The sequence below is a fragment of the Heterodontus francisci genome, chromosome 42 (genome assembly GCF_036365525.1).
Source record: "Heterodontus francisci isolate sHetFra1 chromosome 42, sHetFra1.hap1, whole genome shotgun sequence".
Lineage (NCBI taxonomy): Eukaryota > Metazoa > Chordata > Chondrichthyes > Heterodontiformes > Heterodontidae > Heterodontus > Heterodontus francisci.
The window spans coordinates 4,475,978-4,498,414 of record NC_090412.1 but is presented as its reverse complement, the minus strand read 5'-3'; the positions used below and the strand labels follow the sequence as shown (position 1 = coordinate 4,498,414).

General features: G+C 42.7%; 1 protein-coding gene across 3 annotated transcripts in view; it reads right to left on the bottom strand.

Moving 5' to 3' along the window:
- macroh2a2 (macroH2A.2 histone) overlaps window positions 1-22,437 on the bottom strand; it is a 49,170-nt gene that overhangs the window by 4,404 nt on the left and 22,329 nt on the right. For all 3 annotated transcript variants that reach the window (XM_068020405.1, XM_068020407.1, XM_068020406.1), the window contains exons 2-8: window positions 14,526-14,741; window positions 14,270-14,376; window positions 7,724-7,933; window positions 6,125-6,232; window positions 5,781-5,880; window positions 4,174-4,263; window positions 1,760-1,934 (exon numbers count right to left, since the gene is read on the bottom strand). In XM_068020405.1, the coding sequence (XP_067876506.1) occupies window positions 1,760-1,934; window positions 4,174-4,263; window positions 5,781-5,880; window positions 6,125-6,232; window positions 7,724-7,933; window positions 14,270-14,376; window positions 14,526-14,697 (962 nt within the window). In that variant the 5' untranslated portion in view covers window positions 14,698-14,741. The remainder of the gene's footprint in view (window positions 1-1,759; window positions 1,935-4,173; window positions 4,264-5,780; window positions 5,881-6,124; window positions 6,233-7,723; window positions 7,934-14,269; window positions 14,377-14,525; window positions 14,742-22,437) is intronic.

Genomic DNA, 22,437 nt, shown 5'->3' with positions numbered 1-22,437 from the left:
ACAACCCAGAATGTTTCTTTACTCGACAAACTGACTCCAGGTTTCTACGGCAATCTAAAACAAATGAAGCTGCAACTACAACCTCATTGAAACATCACACACCCTTTATAAGAACCATAATCCAAAATACCTCTGGTCAGTTAAGAGTTTTCAGACAGAATGCTTTAGCATTTGTAATCTTTGAGCACAAGTAACTTTCCAAACCATAACAGGAACTCACTCTAGTAACCTAACTGGCAATATTTTGGGAGGTCTGCAGCTGTTGCCTTTGCTGCCCTCTAACCTCAACCATCAATGCCTCAGACTGATTAATATTTCAGTCCACAAGACACTTAAACAAGTTGGAATTATTGCTAGTCCAGTTTGTGCTGTAGTCCTTTGAGCTTCATTGCAAGGTTCATTCTTATTTCAAGAGCCCAACACTTGGCAAGCTTGGAGAGTTGATGGATCTCCTCAGTGCGATTATGATGCTATCCCATGAATAAATAAACCCTGCGTTGAATGGCAGGCACCATAATCTTGTACCAATTTGCTTCAAATGAAGGAAGCACAGCTGAAAGTGTTGATCTCTTCTTCCCCTCCACCATCCCATTCATTTTCAGCCGATCATCAAAATCAGAAGCAACTGGGTCAAAGTAATATCACAATGTATTGGTCACAAAATCCATGGCTTCAAGATAAGTGTCCTTTGTGGTCAATCTTCCTCGTGCCCTAGTAACCAAGAGACTTCTCCGAGGTGTAGAGAGCTTTTTAAGTGTCTACTGCGACCCAGCTTGCGAGTTCATCTCAAAAAGGATCTACCTCTAGCAATTATAAGTACTTTTTAGCTGCCATATAAATCCTCCACTTTTTTCATGCAGCAAGTATGCAGACAAGATTTAAAAAACGCAGTTTGGTATGGCAGCACCCGCCCTTAAAGAGAATCCCAAAACAGAAGTACTGTTGTGCACTGTAGAGCAGCGTATTCACTGGCAGCCATCTCAAGTTACTTCAGTGTTGAGCAGCTCATGAATGGGAAAACAATATTTACACTCAGAGTTTTGACTTTTTTCACCACCGTGGTTGACCGTACTCTATTTGACAACTTTGGATTGAACGTACTTCAATTAATCAAGTACTGGCCTTCCCCCATATTACGAAAAATAGCAGGATGTAGTTGTAGTTTCAGCTCTGTTTTTGCTCCCAGTGGAAGATCCACTGTTTCAAATCACTTTACTCTCTCCAATTGGACATTCCCTGCCCTAACCAGTATTGAATCCTGCAGTCTTGTACATTTCCTGATTTCTGCCACGGTTACCAAAGCGTAGGGTTTCTTGTGAACCCATTGATGCCGCTATAACTGGCATCAACCCATTTTCTTCCGCTAGTTCAGACCACAAACGTGGGTCTTCATAATAAGAGGGGAAGCAGCATTGAAACAGCACACATCTTCAAATGGTCCGACATTCATCCTTTTTTTGAAGGTAGGGAATTCATTTTAAAATTTCACTTCGTAACACATTTCTCCTCTTTTATAAAGAGGTCCAGTTCTAACCGAAAGGGATATAGTTTGCAAACAGCAACCCAACCAAAATATAACGGTATAGAAATTTCTTCTACTTATAGATGGCAACTGTGAATCATAAACAATATGCTTGCTTGACTGCAACACATTTCTGTGCTTTACTTTTTAAACAAAAGCAGAATCACTCATATACTGAGAGGTACTCTCTAACCAATGTTTAAAAACTTGCAAATTCTAACAAAAAAAAATTTTTACCTGCTACTGGCAATGGACGGGAACGCGATTGATTTAAGTTTTTTCTCATCTGCCAAGGTCAGGCAATTCTTCACAGTTTTTTCCAGTTGCTCTTCACATTTATCCACTCCCCATTGTGGGATGTTGCAGTGAATGACAAACTTTGCTGGCAGTCCAGGGGCCAGACCCAAAACAGCTGCAACAGACCAAGAGGATTAACTGACAACCAACCCCTCAAAAATGGCATCCATAGTACCTCTATGAAACAAACATTTTTAAATAGCATATTAAGTGTTCATAAACATGCAAATCTGAAGGCCAACTGCCAAGTATGTACTCCTTTCAGTTATAGATGTGTACATTTTAAGGAAGGCCACTGTAACGAGCTTAGTTAACAGTGGGCTATAATATATATCATTTCCTTTACACTCAATTCTAAAGTGGTTGCTGCAAAAAGTCCTGATATTTGGTACCATGATTATCACTTGCTATTAAGGTGAACCCGAGTCTTGCAAACTGGAGATAGAATTTTTTAAAAATCCATTCTTGGGATACATGTGTCACTAGCAAGGCTATCATTTATAGCCCATCCCTAGTTACACTGGAGAAAGTGGTAGTGTGTCACCTTCTTGAATCATTGCAGGGAGAGATCCAAGATTTTGACCCAGTGACAAAGGAATGGCGATACATGTCCAAGTCAGGATGGTGTGAGATTTGGTGGTGGTGTTCCATGTGCTTGCTTCCATTGCCCTTCAAGATGGTAGAGGTCAATGCAAAATCGACGTTCCTCTTCCACCTCCACACCAAATTTTTTTTTTTTTTGGCCAGTCCCGACCTTTCACCCCCAAACTTTATTATCTTTGCCTTTCAACCCCTTCCCACCATGCCCTCAGTCAATTTTAAGTTTTCCCCACTACCCCCTCCCTGCCCTGAAAACTTCACTTCTCCCCCCTCCCCAACAGTGTTCCATCTCAGATCTCGAACGGGACTTCCGGCAACCTTCTGGAATATCAGCGTGGGATGTCCGTCGCTACAAGGTAAGTCATTATTCATTCATTTTATTCTAATTAACATATTAAAGTAAAGTTGCAGTGTGGCGGGGAGGCCGCCACGAGGCCTTGCCGCCGCCGGTAAAATGGGGCAGGGCCTTCCCGCCATCGAGGCCCATGGCGGGCCTCTCTCAGAAGAATATTCCGGGGCCCCTCCCCGTGACCCCTGATGTTGGGGGGTGGGGGTGGGGGTGGAGGGTTATAAAATTCAGACCTCTACCTCACTCCAGTTAAACGCTATTAATTTACACCAAGTCTCGCATTGAACTCCATAATCCATAATCTAAACATCCACAGATATTAAGGCACTGCAATCTAAAAAGGCCACTGCCATCAACAAGTCATTTACCAACCCCTCTGAGTAGAACTTTTCATAGATCATTTACCAGATTACGACAAACATCAACACTTTGTGATGTGCTCACTTACACTTGATAAATAGCAAAGCCATATTTTGCAAACAGATTGGGTGGCCTACGAGCTCATTTACAGAGGTTGTCACTATTTTGAACTTTGAGCATGTTGAAACAGATTCAGTCTGGCTTTTTAAACCAGAGCATGAAGTTTCTTTTACCCATGTATGTATAAAAACAAGATACTCAATGAGTCTCACGTAAGACTGCAAAGCTAAAGAAAAACCTCAAACTGTGATCTGGACATTGAGAGGCAAAATTTCCTTACAATTGAATGCAAAGATTGTTGTGAACATCTACACAATATTGTTCACTTTCAGATTGGGACCAGTAGTCTGAGCTACTTCACATCATGGATAAATGGAACTCTGGGGGGGGGGGGGGGGGGTTTACGAGCCTCAAACCTCATTTGACACCATCTGCTTGTAGTTTATATCAGCTCCCACTTGTCTGATCAGGTGAACTACGGCCTCAAAAGTCAGACCCCACCAAGTGCTCTGCCGACCTCCAACCAGATCCATTTCTGCTGCATGAATTAATGAAAATGAACGCTACCGTTATACATGGTTGTATATCAGAACAGTAGTTGTTCAAATAAGCAGTGACCTATGGGTCTCTAACTACTAAACCATAATCAAATAGGAGTTCAGAATGGCAGTGTTATTTTGATATTTAAACATCTTAATGATTGCCTGGTTCCCCATAATGCACAGCTGTAAAATACCCAAAAACATTTTTCCCTGGAGGAAAAATTAAGATAAACTTTTAAAATTAAGGAATTCAAAAGCACCAATATACTTCGATATTCATAATTGTCTCAATTATTTTAATACTATATATCAAAGCCATTGTTCATGCAGAGATTACAGACAAAATAAATGCAGATCTTTACGAATGGTTTAACTGACTTTACTATCTCTCTATGCAGTTAACTATATTCAAGTTAAAAACTATACTACAAATGAATACTTGCCCCCAGTTACTTCCAAAGGCCCATTGGATTTCCGCAGCTCTTTCACAGCATCCAGAAACTCCTTTCCACCTGCTTTCTCCAAAGCGTTACCTGAAATTACAGTTACTCTTTAGAACATACTGTAGGCTGGTTGATGGGTCTATAGGTGGTGAAGCAGACTAAACTTCATCAGAAGGGTCAATCTGTAACACCAATTCCACTCCCACCTCCTCCGTATCAAGTATCTAACAGAACCATCTTAACGGCAAAGGTAGTCTTAAAATCAAATTGCAAGCCGACCTCCCAGGGCTACTACTGCAGAAAGTCTCTAAACAGGGCGTAATACATTATTCAAAAAATTCTTCCACCATAATGAGCAAACAATGTGTAGTCGGAAAAAGTTTACAATTTTGTTACACGAGAGAAAATCTTTCTATATCCCTGTAAATAAACGTATTAGCACTCTAAAGCTTATCATCTTGGTGCACAAATACATTGAGCGAATTATATCAGAAGACATCTTCATAGATATGCACATACCTTAAAGTTTTTTTTACATATAGGTTTAGTCCATGCAGGACTAAAACGATAGTTACTCACACATTCCCAGTAATACCTGTGTTTATTACACCTTTGTATCTCAAGAAGAATCTTAAATTATTGCAGTTTGTACAGCAACCATGCCCTATACTTCAGAGAATAGGGGGGCTTCACTTTGCAGATGTGGAGTAATATCCTGGTCTTAAAGATTATTAGTTGGCTCTGAACATCCAGGTTGGAGTTTTACTTGGAGATAAATTATAAGGGGAACGCACTCTGCTGTCAGTGGCACTAAGAGGCGTAAATCAGACGAACAACAGGAAAGTAGGTGGCAGGCAGAAGACAGGACTCAAGACTTGTGTTTGGATCAGCACTGGCAAGTAAACTTGTGAGGGGTGATATTTACACTGGTTTAAATTTGGAGTCTATAAATGGATCAAAACATATTAGGGGAAAATGTGTACATCAAGAAGTCAGCAGAACTAAAATTCAGATTCCAGTCATGAAATTTACTTTTGGGCTTTCCTCTTGGTGGATTGTGATCACCTTTAAGTTATTGTGAATAGTCAGTTGATTGTAAAAAAAAAAATGCAATAAAAACTGTACCTTTTACTTATTAAAAAAAACATAGAAGATCCCCAATTACCACTGGAACTACCGTTTTAAATGAACAGGTGAGCAGACTACAGCAGCATATTACTAACCATTCCCATTTTTCTCCCAACAGTTCCGAACTAAGGATTTCCTTAATTACTTTAATTTTTAAAAAAGTTTTTCAAAACAATTAGCTTTCTATACAGGCTAGCAGCAGTGAATTTTATAATCGTTGCTTAATGCAACTTTCATATATCTCTAGAATTGGCCTTTATAGCTGCTCCACATACCACCTCCAGGCGCTTACCCATCGTCTCTCGAGATAAGGAGGCCAAAGAAGAAGATATTTCAATACTTTAAAATTTTAGGAATGCAAAGTGGATACAGTAAGTTAACAAATATATCCAGCAGACTTTCAACCATTTTATAAAGTTCCCCTCAGCTATAGAAATTATCATTGTAAGGCCTAGCGGGAAAAAGACACAAAAACATACCTACGTCCTCCTTGAGATCTATTTCAGCATTTGTTGGGTTAATGATGCACTCAACTTTAACTGAACCAATATCACTGATGTCACTCTGAGTCAAGGACAGCTGAAAATAAAGAGATCTAATAAATCACTATTAGCAACAGTGTAAAAATAAATATCAAAATGGTTTGACCTGAAAACAAATTTTTTAATTTATGTTAAATCAGCCCACAACTTACAACAGCCTTCAATCCTCAAGCAAAGCAGCAAAAATAAAATTGCAAAAGTACTGTGCACTGAACTGATGTATGACCAGACTTGTGGATCAATTTAAATGTGAATTTGCAACAAAATGTCACACATCTTACCTTTTGCCCCAGGAAAAGGCTCTTTGTTGAAAGAATTGTGAATCCTTCACCAGGTACATCATCTGACATGGAACTGGATGCCCCTTCCTTATTTTCTGTTCGTTTACGCTAATTTTTAAAAAAAGAAAATAATTTTGGAAACTTAAGTTCTTTGTTGTTGAAATAATGCAAAACTACTCTGCTATTCTGACACAGGTATTTTTTACAACAGCAATGTGCTGCAGTTCCCAATACAATTAAACAGATTATTTTGTTTGTTCTGTGCCATAGCAAAAGCAATAGGCAATTATAATTCTAAAACGGACTTTGGTATTAATATGTTGACACATTCCGTTTCTCTTGAGTGTCAATGACCCACTAAGCCTCGTTTAAAAAGCAAACCCCACTTGGCGTTCCTGTTTTTAAGCACATGGCATTACATATCACCACAATGCTTGGGCATTTTGTGAATCTGCTAAGACTATGATATGAAATCTGATGTCCAGAGACTATATGCAATATTAAAAGATTTCTATGATGCCCATATATTGGCAAATTCCCATTTTTCCATATCCCAATAATTAGACAGCACATCATCTATATTTATTTATATATTTAATGGTTTTCTATTTGTTGCAATGAAAATTTGTTTATATATATTCAGATAAGAAAGCATCATCGGTAAGACAGGTTACAGCATTACCACTTTTGATTTATACACCAGACTAAAGGATTAATGTTACTGCTTGTGGATGCCTGCTCAACTTTGAATCACAGTTTTAGCCAGTGTCATCCCAGTTGCCAAAAGGCTTTAATGATAATGTGGGAAATGGAAATGTCACTGTAGTTAAATTGAGAGTTAGACAAAGTAGGAATGGTACGCATGCTGTACCTTGGCCTGCTTAATACTGGGTACGGAAAAATGTGTTTGGAGCAAGGGTATGGGAAACTGAATGTTAAATTTCCCTGCACGGATATTCCTCACCCTAACAAACCCATAAATAGTGAATAAATACAACAGAGTTACTTGTGTCATGTTAGTAATAAGTGGTCTAACAGCAGTGAAGAATGTTCACGGTCAGTCTAATGGGGTTGGAACCTAGGTCACAGAAAAGAAAGCGTGCTAACCTACTATGCCATACTTTTCTGGTCCCATATTAAAAATCAAGCAATATTATGTTTTTATTTATCAGTGAGTTACTTCCATTGTTCATTTGTGGAGGATGAGGTTTTAAAGTAGATGATATCCATCCAAATTCATTTTGCCAGTAACTTCACTTTCAAATGTAGACAATTAAATTTAAAATTAGACTTATCATGAAGATTAAATGAATATAAAACTTTCTGCAACCAAACATCATGCCCTTCACACAACTTTTCCCAGTTTGATGAGGGAAGTACAAGATCAAAGGCCAGGATAAAAAAAACTAAATTACAAGGCTTAGGCCAAGGTGAATTTTGAGCTTCAACCGTTACGAACATCAAATCGCACTTCATGAAATATAGGATTAAAGCTGTAATAACTAATCCTGTACAGTTTAGCACCATTTTGCCTCTCTGATGCTAAGGGGATACAATGTATATAAAACAATATACCAGGAACTTTTCATATGTCCTCACCTTTCTGAATAATTTGGGTTTTGAAATTTTTTTGGCAGGTTTTTTGGCAGGTTTTTTGACTGGAGAAGCCTTTGCTTTTTTTGCTTTCTTTTCTGAGGATGTAGAAAGAATGGTTTCTGCTTTACTTCTGGCACCACGTTTCTTTGCCAGAAGTTCAGGATGAATTCTAGGCAGTACACCACCACTTGCGATTGTTACTCCCCTCAGTAGCTACAAACACAAAAGTAACAGCAGTTTCAAATATGGCAGGATTTACTGTGGGTGTGCAGTTATATATTTCATTCAAAATGTTAGTACATTGTGACATCACTAAGAGCAAAATGCAATTCAAACCAGTAAATTACAGAAGTTTGTTTTTGGGTCCGCACTTTACAAACCAGAATTGTACGATGTGGGGAGCAACACCATTGGGAAGTCTGAAACACTTCAGCATGGCCAATTTGAATCAGATGATTGCAATGCACAAATCTAGATAAAAGTTTAATTTATATATAAAATGAAAATGGACAGTGTGCCTGATACTCCTAATGCACATCATGCAACCTCTGGAATTAGTAAAGATTCATATGTGAAATCTGTTGTCCTTACCTGGTCCGGCTGACATGTGACTCCAGACCCACAGCAATGTGGTTGACTTTTAAATGCCCTTTAAAAAGGCCATGCAAGCCAATCAGTTGTATCAAACCACTACAAAGTCAATAAGGAATGAAACCGGAAGGACCACCTCGCATTGACCTAGGCACCGAAAACGACAACGGCAAACCCAGCCCTGTTGACCCTACAAAATCCTCCTTACCAACATCTGGAGGCTTGTACCGAATTTGAGAGAGCTGTCTCACAGACTAGTCAAGCAATGGCCTGACATAGTCATACTCATGGAATCATACCTTACAGACAATGTGCCAGACACCGCCAACACCATCCCTGGATAGGTCCTGTCCCATCGGCAAGACAGACCCTCCACATGTGGCAGCACAGTGGTATACAGTCAGGAGGGATTTGCCCTGGGAGTCCTCAACATTGACTTCAGACCCCATAAAGTCTCATGGCATCAGGTCAAACACTCCTGATTACCACCTACCGCACCCCCGCATCAGCTGATGAGTCAGTACTCCTCCATGTTGAACACCACTTGGATAAAGTACTGAGAGTGGCAAGGGTGCAGAATGTACTCTGGGTGGGGGACTTCAATGTCCATCAACATGAGTGGCTTGGCAGCACCACTACTGACCGTGCTGGCCAAGTCCTAAAGGACACAGCTGCGAGACTGGGTCTGCGGCAGCTGCTGAGGGAACCAACAAAACAGAAAAAAATACTTGACCACGTCCTCACCACTCTGCCTGCCGCAGATGCGTCTGTCCATGACAGTATTAGTAAAAGTGACCACCATCTTCATATTGAAGATACTCGCCATCATGTTGTGTGGCACTGCCACCATACTAAATGGGATAGATTTCGAACAGATCTATCAATGCAAAACTGGGCATCCATGAGGCGCTGTGGGTCATCAGCGGCAGAATTGTACACAATCACAATTTGTAACCTCATGGCCCGGCATATATCGTACTCTGCTATGACCATCAAGCCAGGGGATCAACCCTGGTTCAATGAAGAGCACAGGAGGACATGCCAGGAGCAGCACCAGGCATACCTCAAAATGAGGCGTCAACCTGGTGAAGCCACAACACAGAACCACTTGCGTGCCAAACAGCAATGCGATAGAGCTAAGCGATCCCGCAACCAACCGATCAGATCTAAGCGCTGCAGTCCTGCCACATCCAGTCGTGAATGGTGGTGGACAATTAAACAACTAACTGGAGGAGGTGGCGCCACAAATATCCCCATCCTCAATGATGGGGGAGCCCAGCACATCAGTGCGAAAGATAAGGCTGAAGTATTTGCAACAATCTTCAGCCAGAAGTGCCGAGTAGATGATCCATCTCGGCCTCAACTCTCCAGCATTACAGATGCCAGACTTCAGCCAATTCGATTCACTCTGCGTGATATCAAGAAACGACTGAAGGCACTGGATACTGCAAAGGCTATGGCCCTGACAACATTCCGGCAACAGTACTGAAGACCTGCGCTCCAGAACTTGCTGCGCCCCTAGCCAAGCTGTTCCAGTACAGCTACAACACTGGCATCTACCCGGCAGTGTGGAAAATTGCCCAGGTGTGTCCTGTACACAAAAAGCTGGACAAGTCCAACCCGGCCAATTACTGCCCCATCAGTAAAGTGATAGGTGTCGTTGACAGCGCTGTCAAGCGGCACTTGCTTAGCAATAACCTGCTCACTGACGCTAAACTTGGATTCTGCCAGGGCCACTCAGCTCCTGACCTCATTACAGCCTTGGTTCAAACATTGCCATAACAGCTGAATTCTGGAGGTGAGGTGAGAGAGACTGCCTTGACATCAAGGCAACATTTAACTGAGTATGGCATCTAGGAGCCTTGGGAAAACTCTCCGCTGGTTGGAGTCATACATAGCACAAAGGAAGATGGATGTGATTGTTGGAGGTCAATCATCTCAGCTCCAGGATATCACTGCAGAAGTTCCTCAGGGTAGTGTACTGGGCCCAACCATCTTCAGCTGTCTCATCAATTCCTTTAAATCATAAGATCAGAAGTGTAGATGTTTGCTGATGATTGCACAATGTTCAGCACTATTCGTGACTCCTCAGATACTGAAGCAGTCCGTGTAGAAATGCAGCAAGAGCTGGACAATATCCAGGCTTGGGCTGATAAGTGGCAAGTAACATTCGCACCACACAAGTGACAGACAAGGACCATCTAAAATAAGAGAGAGAATCTAACCATCTCTCCTTGACGTTCAATGGTATTACCATCGCTGAAACCCCCACTATCAACAGCCTGGGGGTCACCATTGACCAGAAACTGAATTGGAGTTGCCATATAAATACCGTGGCTACAAGAGCAGGTCAGAGGCTAGGAATCCTGTGGCGAGTAACTTTCCTCCTGACTCCCCAAAGCCTGACCACCACCTCCAAGGCACAAGTCAGGAGTGTGATGGAATACTTGCCTGGATGGCTGCAGCTCCAACAACACTCAAGAAGCTCGACACCATCCAGGACAAAGCAGCCCACTTGATTGTGGATGGGGTGCCAAATATTCACTCCCTTCACCGACTTACAGTGGCAGCAGTGTGTACCATATACAAGATGCACTGCAGCAATACCCCAAGGCTCCTTGGACAGCACCTTCCAAACCCGCAACCTTTACCACCTAGAAGGACAAGGGCAGCAGGTGCATGGGAACACCACCACCTGCAAGTTCCCCTCCAAGCCACACATCATCCTGACTTGGAACTATATTGCCGTTCCTTCACTGTCGCTGGGTCAAAATCCTGGAACCCCCTTCCTAACAGCACTGTGGGTGTACCTACCCACATGGACTGCAGTGGTTCAAGACGACAGCTCACCACCACCTTCTCAAGGGCAATTAAGAGATGGGCAGTAAATGCTGACCCATGCCTCATAAGCGAATAAAAAAAGTAGTTGCTCCAATCATAGCCAATCTATTTCTGAAAATTTAAAAATGAACGTGTATAAATGGTGAGTAAATAAAGGTTTAATAATTCTACCAGTTGTGCCATTAACAGTTCAGAAGCTAGCCTACTGCCGCCAGGGCCAGATGGAATGCATTCCAGGTTGTTAAAGGAAGCCAGGGAGGAAATAGCAAATGCGCTGAGGATCATCTTCAAATCCTAACTAGATACAGGAGAAGTACCAGACGATTGGGAGGTCTGCAAACGTTGCACTATTCTTTATAAAGGGTGCAAGGGATAGGCCAAATAATTATAGGCCAGTCAGCCTGACCTCAGTGGTGGGTAAATTGCTGGAATCTATCTGGAGGGACAGGATAAACTGCCACTTAGAAAGGCACAGATTAATCAGGGATAGCATGGATTTGTTAAGCGAAGGTCATGTCTTACTAACTTAATTGAGTTTTTTTGAGGAAGTAACAAGGATTGATGAGGGTAGTGCAGTGGGTGTGGATTTTAATAAGGCATTTGACAAAGTCCCACATGGCAGACTGGTCAGTAAAATGAAAGCCCATGGGATACAGGCGAATGTGTCAGGTTGGATCCAGAATTGGCTCAGGGACAGGAAACAAAGGGTAGCAGTCGACGGATGTTTTTGTGAATGGAAATCTGTTTCCAGTGGTGTTCCACAGGGCTCAGTGTTGGGTCCCTTGCTGCTTGTGGTATATATTAATGATTTTGACTTAAATGTGGAAGGCATGATTGGGAAATTTTGCTGATGACACAAAAATTGGCCGTGTAGTTGATAGTGAAGAGGATAGTGTAGACTCCAGAAAAGTGTGTGGTAATGCATTTGGGGAGGGCAAATAAAGCGAGGGAATACACAATAAACAGGAGGATATTGAGAGGGGTAGAAGTGAGAGACCTTGGAGTGCATGTCCACAGGTCCCTGAAGGTGGCAGGACAGGTAGATAGTGGTGAAGGCATCATATGGAATGCTGTCCTTTATTGGCCGAGTTATAGAATTCAAAAGCAGGATGTGATGCTGGAACTGTATAAAATGCTTGTTAGGCCACAGGGAGTATTGCATACTGTCCTGGTCACCACATTACAGAAAGGACATAACTGCTTTGGAGAGAGTATAGAGGAGATTTAAAAGAATGTTGCCAGGGCTCGAAAGTTCCAGCTATGAGGAAAGATTGGATAGGCGAGGGTTGTTTTCCTTAGAACATAGGAGGCTGAGGGGTGACTTAATGGAGGTGTACAAAACTATGAGGGGCCTAGATAGACAGGAAGGGCCAATTACCAGGGAGCACACATTTAAGGTGATTGGTAGAAGGATTAGAGGGGACATGAGGGAAAACTTTTTCACCCAGAAGATGGTGGGTATCTGGAATTCACTGCCCGGATCGGTGATGGAGGCAGAAACCCTCAATTCTTTTAAAAGGTACCTGGACATGCACCTGAAGTGCTGTAACCAGCAAGGCTATGGACCAGGTACTGGAAGGTGGGATTAGATTGGGCGGCTAGTTTATTCGGCTGGCACGGACACGATGAGCTGAATGGCCTCCTTCTATGCTGTAATTTTTCTATGATTCTATTGCAATACTTGTTGTCTTTATATATTTATTAATTTGAAAAGCTAAACTTACACAATGAACTTGTTTCTTTTTAATATTCAGAATGGCTCCTTAAGGGGTCTGAATCTCAGATAATACAAACAGTAAAAGCTTGCATTTATGTAGGGCTTCTCACATACTGAAGTTGCCGCAAAGCACTCTGCAAGCAATTGAGTTTTGAAACATAGTCACTGCCATTATATCAGCAAATGCAGGCCGACAATTTGCACAAAAACAAGTGCCACAGGATCTTTTACGTCCACTTGAATAAGCAGACGCTTTAATTTCTTTGTTCAATAGATGGCACTTCCACCAGTGTAGCACTGCTCTGATTACATGTTCAATTTCTGTAGTGGGACTGGAACTCAGGCAAGTGCTCTGCCAACGAGCCAAGCCTATACTCATCACTTCATTCAGATCAAGATAGATTATTGGAATTATACTATTGTCAACAGCATAGCCCTCGCAAATTATGTAATAATATGTACCTAATGTACATCATTCCTCAGGACAGACAAACAGATGTTTTCTCAGACTTATATCAGTACTGTGCTGAGACAGGCTACAGAAAGACCTGTGGGAACTCAAGTGTTGCAATGTCTCACAGCTTATCTCTTTGCGGACAGAGTGAAGTACTGAAACTCAGCTGCGGAAACAAAACTTAATGCATGCTAGGAAACTTAAATCCTAGTCACAGAGATCAATGTACCCATACAGCTGCCCTTCACTCTCATCTGATTTCTAATCTCAGCCACCCACACTTTTAGAATCATAGAATCTTACAATGCAGGAGGAAGATATTTGGCACATCGCAACTATGCTGTCTCTTTGAAAGCTATCCAATTAGTATCATTGCCCTATTCTTTTCCAAGAACCCTGGTACTTTTTTCCCCCCTCTTAATCATACATCCAATTTCCTTTGGCAATTCAAGGTTCTTGATTAGCCTCAGGCAGCTTCCCATACACCTGCCCCTTTGCCTCCTCCCTTCCCAGCATAAGCTCAAGGAACAGCCCCTCAGGCTCCTGGACTCTACATTCAGTTCAACAATTTCAGCTCATAACCAATGTCCCCATTTCCCCACCAGCTGTTGGCAATGATTTTGCAATTCCCATTTAACAGCTCCTTCAGATTCATAGTTTGGTTTCTTTATTTGTCCCATTACCACTCCCTTGCACCATCACCCCTTTTTGGCATTTAGTCTCTCCTGCCTTCCATCCTATCAAAGACTCTCCTTTTCCTTTCCTCTGTACGTAAAATCTATTACACCTCTAACTTCTTCCAGTACTGATGAAATGTCATCGACCTGAAATTTTAACTGTTTCTCTCTCGACTGATGCTGCCAGACCTGAATACTTCCACATTTTCTGTTTATATTTCAAATTACCAACAGCAGCAATATTTTTCTTTTATCATTACAAGCCTTACTTGATTTAATTCTTCATCGTTCGCCACTGCCAGCAGAATGTGCCTTGGAGTTATTCTACTCTTTTTGTTATCTCTTGCTGCATTTCCAGCCAGTTCCAGGATTTCAGCTACAACAAAGACACTTTTTAGAGTTAAAAGGGTTAGAGCAAGTTACACCAGAGCACACACTTTTAAAAATCAGAAGATTCAAAATAATATGGTCACCAAGAATAAGGGATCCATTTCTGTAATGAGACTTTTACACTTTTCTTTTTACCTGCTAGGTACTCTATGACTGCTGCCAAGTAAACAGGTGCTCCCATTCCAATACGATATTTGAATGTTGCTTTCCGTAAGTATCGCATCATCCTACCAACAGGAAATATGACCCCCGCTCTGGCTGAGCGTGACAACTTGGTCATCTTCTTTTTTCCACTTCGGGCTGACATCTTGCGTGTTGTGAGTCAGACAGAATCTTACACCAACTGTGGATCTAAACAAAGGCCATCATCAGTCACTTAGACATAGGATCTTGCAGCACAGAAGGAGGCCATTCAGCCCATCATGGATGTGCTGACTCTTTGAAAGAGCTGTCTACTTAGTCTAACTCTGCTGCTCTTTCCCCATTATCTTTCAGATTACTTTCTGTATCAGAATAATTCAACCATTTTGAGATATTTGTTGTACATAACCTGTATCAACCGCAACTTGCACTTATACAGCACCTTTAACTTACTAAACGTCCACAATGCTTCAGAAGCATTATCAAACATGATGTACACAAGTATTGCAAAATTAGAAGAGTTAGATGGCAATAGCTGGATAGAATAGGGAGCTGTAGCAGATCTACAGAAAAGAGACCCAGCCTGTTCAATCTTTCCCAATGGGTATAATCTTAGTTCTGGTATCATCCTAGTAAATCTTTCTTGCACCTTCTCCAGTGCCTCTATATCCTTTGTCCAATATGAAGACCAGAACTGTTCACAGTATGAAGCATAGTATAAACAAGATTAATAAGAACATTAATAGGATTCGGTCATATACCACCCTCACTGTCACTGTTGGCATGGCATCTGGGGGCCAAGCTGAAACACCATACCATCCAGCACCACCTCTACCAGTCACACATGGGCACCCAACGTTGCAGCCCACATGCACCGATCCAGAGCCTTCATTGCGGCCTGAAGCATTCTTCCTTCCTGTGGCCAGTTGTTTTTAATCAGCTTGCCTGGAGGGGGGACGGGGCCAGAGGGAAGACTAAACCAACCTTGCCACTCAAATCATGTGAAATAGCCAATGGCGTGGATTTGTCAAACTCGGCCTCAGACACAGTGGCGCAGTGGTTAGCACCGCAGCCTCGCAGCTCCAGCAACCCGGGTTCAATTCTGGGGACTTCCTGTGTGGAGTTTGCAAGTTCTCCCTGTGTCTGCGTGGGTTTCCTCCGGGTGCTCCGGTTTCCTCCCACATGCCAAAGACTTGCTGGTTGATAGGTTAATTGGCCTTTATAAATTGCCCCTAGTATAGGTAGGTGGTAGGGAAATATAGGGACAGGTGGGGATGTGGTAGTAATGTGGAATTAGTGCAGGATTGATATAAAATGGGTGGTTGATGGTCGGCACAGACTCGGTGGGCCGAAGGGCCTGTTTCAGTGCTGTATCTCTAAACTAAACTAAACTAAACAGAACCCTGCATGCTGGGGTGAAAGGGATCAAAGGATATGGGGCGAATGCGGGAACAGGTTACTGAGTTGAATGATCAGCCATGATCATAATGAATGGTGGAGCAGGCTCGAAGGGCCAAATGGCCTACTCCTGCTCCTATTTTCTATGTCTATGATCTTGCATTGCCCATACAGAAGTTCAGATTTTTATAGTGGCTCACAAGAAAACACAAACCTGGCATGAGCAAACAACTCAGCAAGGTACAGGTATTGTCTGATGGCACTACTGCTGATTTCTATTAGCAATCTGCTGATTCAAAAACAAAATATTGCAATGATGGAAATCTGATAAAAATGCAGGACACACTCAGCAAATCAGCCATCATTTATGGAAAGTGAAAGAGTTTCCCATTCTGATGAGAGTTCATCGACTTGAAATATTAGCATAAATGGGTGGTTGATGGTCGGCACGGACTCGTTGGGCCTGTTTCAGTGCTGTATCTCTCTATGACAAAACTAATTTGCATTTAGAGAAGTATGGGATAGTAATTGAAAGTCAGCCTGGATGTATGAAATGTAAATCATGCTTGACTAACTTGATCAAGTTCTTTGATGTAATGGGGACTCTTAATGATGAGGGTAGTACAGCTAATGTGTATACAGACTTGCGAAAGATAAATGCCACATAATAGACTTGTTAGCAAAATTAAAGCCCAGGGATTTAAAGGGCTGCATGGATACCAAATTGGCGAAAGGGACAGAAAGTAGAGCAGAGGTAACAGTTGTTTTCAGACAAGTGGGGAGTGTGTAGTGTTGTTCCCCCATAGGCAGTGTTGGAACCACTGCTCTTTTTGATAACAACCTGGACACAAAAGTCACTATTTCAAAATTTGCAAATTACATGAGACTCAGGATTTTCCCATTAATCATGTAGTCCTTTGCCTTGTTTGACCTCCACAAATCCATCACCTCACACTTCTCCAAGTTGAATTCCATTTGCCACTTTTCTGCCCATCTGACTGCAGCCTACAGCTATCCTCCTCACTATTTACCACACTGCAAACGTCTTGATCATGCCCCCTACATTTACATCTAAATAGTTAATGCTGCTTCTTCTTCTTTGGCCTCCTTGTCTCGAGAGACAATGAGTAAGCACCTGGAAGTGGTCAGTGGTTTGTGAAGCAGTGCCTGGAGTGGCTATAAAAGCCAATTCTAGAGTGAGACTCTTCCACAGGTGTTGCAGATAAAATTGGTTGTCAGGGCTGTTACACAGTTGGCTTGTTAATCTCTTCTTTGGCCTCCTTATCTCGAGAGACAATGGATAAGCGCCTGGAAGTGGTCAGTGGTTTGTGAAGCAGCGCCTGGAGTGGCTATAAAGGCCAATTCTAGAGTGACAGGCTCTTCCACAGGTGCTGCAGAGAAATTTGTTTGTCAGGGCTGTTACACAGTTGGCTCTCCCCTTGCGCCTCTGTCTTTTTTCCTGCCAACTAAGTCTCTTCGACTCGCCACACTTCAGCCCCGTCTTTATGGCTGCCCTCCAGCTCTGGCGAACGCTGGCAACTAACTCCCACGACTTGTGATCAATGTCACAGGATTTCATGTCGCGTTTGCAGACGTCTTTAAAGCGGAGACATGGACGGCCGGTGGGTCTGATACCAGTGGCGAGCTCGCTGTACAATGTGTCTTTGGGGATCCTGCCATCTTCCATGCGTCTCACATGGCCAAGCCATCTCAAGCGCCACTGACTCAGTAGTGTGTATAAGCTGGGGATGTTGGCCGCCTCGAGGACTTCTGTGTTGGAGATACGGTCCTGCCACCTGATGCCAAGTATTCTCCGGAGGCAGCGAAGATGGAATGAATTGAGACGTCGCTCTTTGATGACATACGTTGTCCAGGCCTCGCTGCCATAGAGCAAGGTACTGAGGACACAGGCCTGATACACTCGGACTTTTGTGTTCCGTGTCAGTGCACCATTTTCCCACACTCTCTTGGCCAGTCTGGACATAGCAGTGGAAGCCTTTCCCATGCGCTTGTTGATTTCTGCATCTAGAGACAGGTTACTGGCTTGTTAATATGTACCACAAAAAGCAGGGAACCCAGTACCGAGCTCTGCAGAACACCAATGGAAACAGCCCTCCAGTCGCAAAAATGCCCGTCAACAATTACACTTTGTTTCCCGCCACTGAGCCAATTTTGTATCCACCTTGCTGCATTTCCCTGGATCCCAAGGGATTTTTTTTTTAACCAATCTGCCATGTGGGACCTTGTTAAAAGCCTTGCTAAAATCCATGTAGACCACATCAACTGCACTACCCTCATCTACCTTGTTACTTCAAAACATTCGATCAAGTTGGTCAGACAAGGTGATTAATCTGTGCCTTTCTAAGTGACAGTTTATCTTGTGTCTCAGAATTGATTCCAATACTTTGCCACTACTGAGATTAGACTGACTGGCCTGTAATTATTCGGTCTATCCCTCACTCCATTTTTAAACAGAGGTACATCATTAGCAGTCCTCCAATCCTCTGGCACCACACCTGTATCCAGTGAGGACTGGAAAATGAAGCTCAGATCTTCCGCTATTTCCTCTCATTTCTTTTAACAGCCTGGGGTACATTTCATCTGGTCCTGATGTTTTATCAACTCTCAAGGATACTAATCTCATTAATACTTCCTCTCTCCCTATGTTTATCACTTCCAATACTTCACACCCCTCTTTTTTAACTACAATATCTGCATCATCCCCCAATTGTGAAAACAGATGCAAAGTATTCATTAAGAACAATATCAACATCTTCTGCCCCTCCACAGAGGTTACCTTTTTGGTCTTTTATGGGCCCTACTCTTATCTTAGTTATTTTCTTGCTCAGTGTATTGATAAAACATTTATGGGTTCACCTTGATTTTGCTTGCCAGTATTTTTTCATGCTGTCTTAGCTTTCCTAATTTCCTTTTTAATTTCACCCCTCCACTTTCTATACTCCTCTCAGCTTTCTGTAGTATTGAGCTCTTGGTATCAGACGTAAGCTTTCCTTTTCTGCCTTATCTTGCCCTGTAAGCTCCTGGACATCTATGGGGCTCTAGATTCGGCCGTCCTGCCCTTTTTCTTTGTTTACTCTGAACCCCTTGTATCTCCCCTTTGAATGCCTCCCACAACTCTGACACTAATTTATCTTCAAGTAGCTGTTTTCAGTCTACTTTCGCTAGATCACTCCTCAGTTCAGTAAAATTGGCCTTTCCCCAATTGAGAACTCTAACTCCTGTTCTATCCTTTTCCATAATTATGTTAAAACTAACTGAATTATGATCATTACCACCAAAATGCTCTCCCACTGCCACTCTTTCCACCTGCCCATCTTTATTTCCTAAAACTAAGTCTAAAACTGCGTCCTTTCTTGTTGTACTTGCTACATACTGGGCAAAAATGTTCTCCTGAATGCACCCCAAGAATTCTGCTCCCTCAGTTCCTTTCACACTAAATCTATCCCAGTTAATATTGGGGTAATAAAAATCCCCTATTACTGCCCGATTGTTCTTGTACTTCTCAAAGATTTGCCTACATATCTGCTCTTCTATCTTCCTCTGACTGTTTGGGGAACTATAGTACACTCCCAGCAGTGTGATTGCCCCTTTTTTGTTCCTTACCTCAATCCGTATGGCCTCATTTGATGAACCTTCCAACCTATCATCCCTGCTCACAGCTGTAATTGTTCCTTTGAGCAAAATTGCCACTCCCCCCTCCTTTCTTATCCCCCTCCTTATCGCGTCTGAAAACTCAGGAACGTTGAGCTGCCATTCCTGTCCCTCCTTAAGCTATGTTTCCATAATAGCTATGGTATCGTACTGCCACATGTCTATCTGTGCCCTCAGCTCATCTGCTTTATTTGCTCTACTCCTTGCATTGAAATTGATTTACAAATCTTTATTTCCTGTCTTCCAGACTCATCCGATAATTTTCTGCCTTCCATTTTCATTTCTGATTTTACCCTCCGGTCTCCACCCCACTGCCAAACTAGTTTAAACCCTCCCCAACTGCACTAGCCTAATGTCCCGCAAGGAACTCAGACCCGGCTCTGTTCACACACAACCTGTCCAGCCTGTACAGGTTCCATCTCCCCCAGAGCCGGTCCCAATGCCCCAAGGATCTAAAGCCCTCCCTCCTGCACCCTCTTTCCAGCCACGCATTCATCTGTCTTATTCTTCTTCCTGTAATCACTTGCGTGTGGCACTGGGAGTAATCTGGAGACTACTACTTTTGAGGTCCTGCTTGCTAAATTTCTTACCTAGCTCCCTAAATTCTTACTGCAGGACCACATCCCTCTTTCTACCTATGTTGTTTGTTCCGATGTGGACCATGACTGCTGGCTGTTCACCCTCCCCCTTCAGAGTGCTCTGCAGCCGCTCAGTAACATCCATGATCCCGGCACCAGGGAGGCAACACCATCCTGGATTCACATCTGTGGCCATAGAAACACCTGTCTGTTCTCCTGAAATATAAAATGGCTGGAACAAGCAGCAAACCTGAGGTTTGGGAGCAGTTTAGAATTCAGCAAAGGAGGACAAAGGGATTGATTAAGAAGGAGAAAGTAGAGTATGAGAATAAGCTTGTAGAGAACATAAAAAATTTGTGAAGACAAATGTGGGTCCCTTAGTCAGGAATGAGGGAAATTTATAATGGGAAACAAAGAAATAGCAGACCAATTAAATACATACTTTGGTTCTGTCTTCAGAAAGGAGGACCCCAAATTACCTCCCAGAAATGTTGGGGAACATAGGGTCTAGTGAGGAGGAGGAACTGTATGAAATCAGTATTGTAGGGAAATTGACAGGATTGAAGGCCGATAAATCCCCACGGTCTGATGATCTACTGATAATCCAGAGTACTTAAAGAAATGGCCCTAGAAATAGTAGATGCATTGCTGGTCATTTTTCAAAATTCTATAGACTCTGGAACAGTTCTAACGGATTGGAAAGTAGCTAATGTAACCCCACTATTTAAAAAAGGAGGTAGAGAGAAAATAGGGAATTATAGACCGGTTAGCCTGACATCAGTAGTGGGGAAAATGCTAGAGTCCATTATAAAAGATGTAATAGCAGAGCACTTGGAAAACAGTGACAGGATCAGACAAAGTCAACATGGAATTATGAAAGGGAAATCACGCTCGACAAATCTACTGGAATTTTTTGAGGATGTAACTAGCAGAATAGATAAGGGAGAACCAGTGGATGTGGTGTATTTCGATTTTCAGAAGGCTTTCGATAAGGTCTCACATAAGAGATTAGCGTGCAAAATTAAAGCACATGGGATTGGGGGTAAGGTGCAGACATGGATAGAGAACTGGTTGGCAGACAGGAAACAAAGAGTAGGAATAAACGGGTCTTTTACTGACTGGCAGGCAGTGACTAGTGGGGTACCGCAGGGATCAGTGCTCAGATCCCAGCTATTCACAATATATATTAATGATATAGATGAGGGAATTAATTGTAATATATCCATGTTTGCAGATGACACAAAGCTGGTGGGGGTGTGAGCTGAGAGGAGGATGCAGAGAAGCTCCAGTGTGATTTGGACAGGTTGAGTGAGTGGGCAAATACATGGCAGATGCAGTATAATGTGGATAAATGAGATAAATGTGAGATTATCCACTTTGCTGGCAAACACAAAGGCAGATTATCTGAACAGCGATTAGATTGGGAAAGGGGGAGGTGCAGCGAGACCAGAGTGTCCTTGTGCACTAGTCACTGAAAGTAAGCATGCAGGTGCAGCAGGCAGTTAAGGCGGCAAATGGTATGTTGGCCTTCACAGCAAGAGGATTCGAGTACAGGAGCAAAGATGTCTTGCTGCAATTATGCAAGGCCTTGGCGAGAACACATCTGGAGTACTGTGTGCAATTTTGGTCTCCTTAAATGAGGAAGGATGTTCTTGCTATGGAGGGAGTGCAGCGAAGGTTCACCAAACTGATTCCTGGGATGGCAGGACCGACGTATGGAGAGATTGGGTTGATTAGGCTTGTATTCGCTAGAATTTAGAAGAATGAGAGGGGATCTCATAGAAACCTACAAAATTCTAACAGACTAGATGCAGGAATGATGTTCCCGATGGCGGGGGAGTCCAGGACCAGGGTTCACAGTCTAAGGATAAGGGGTATGCCATTTAGGACGGAGACGAGGAGGGATTTCTTTACCCAGAGTGGTGAACATGTGGAATTCTCGACCACGGAAAGCAGTCGAGGCCAAACCATTAAATATATTCAGGAAAGAGTTAGATATAGTTCGTAGGGCTAAAGAGATCAAGGGATATGGGGAGAAAGCGGGAACAGGGTACTGAGTTTGGATGATCAGCCACGATTGTATTGAATGGCGGTGCAGGCTCGAAGGGCCGAATGGCCTACTCCTGCTCCTATTTTTATATGTTTCTATTGAATCACCTATCACTATGGCTCTTCCAGTCTTCCCTGTATCCCCCTCTGCAGCTGAGCCACCCATGGTGCCATGGACTTGGCTCTGGCTGCACTCCTCAGGTGAACCA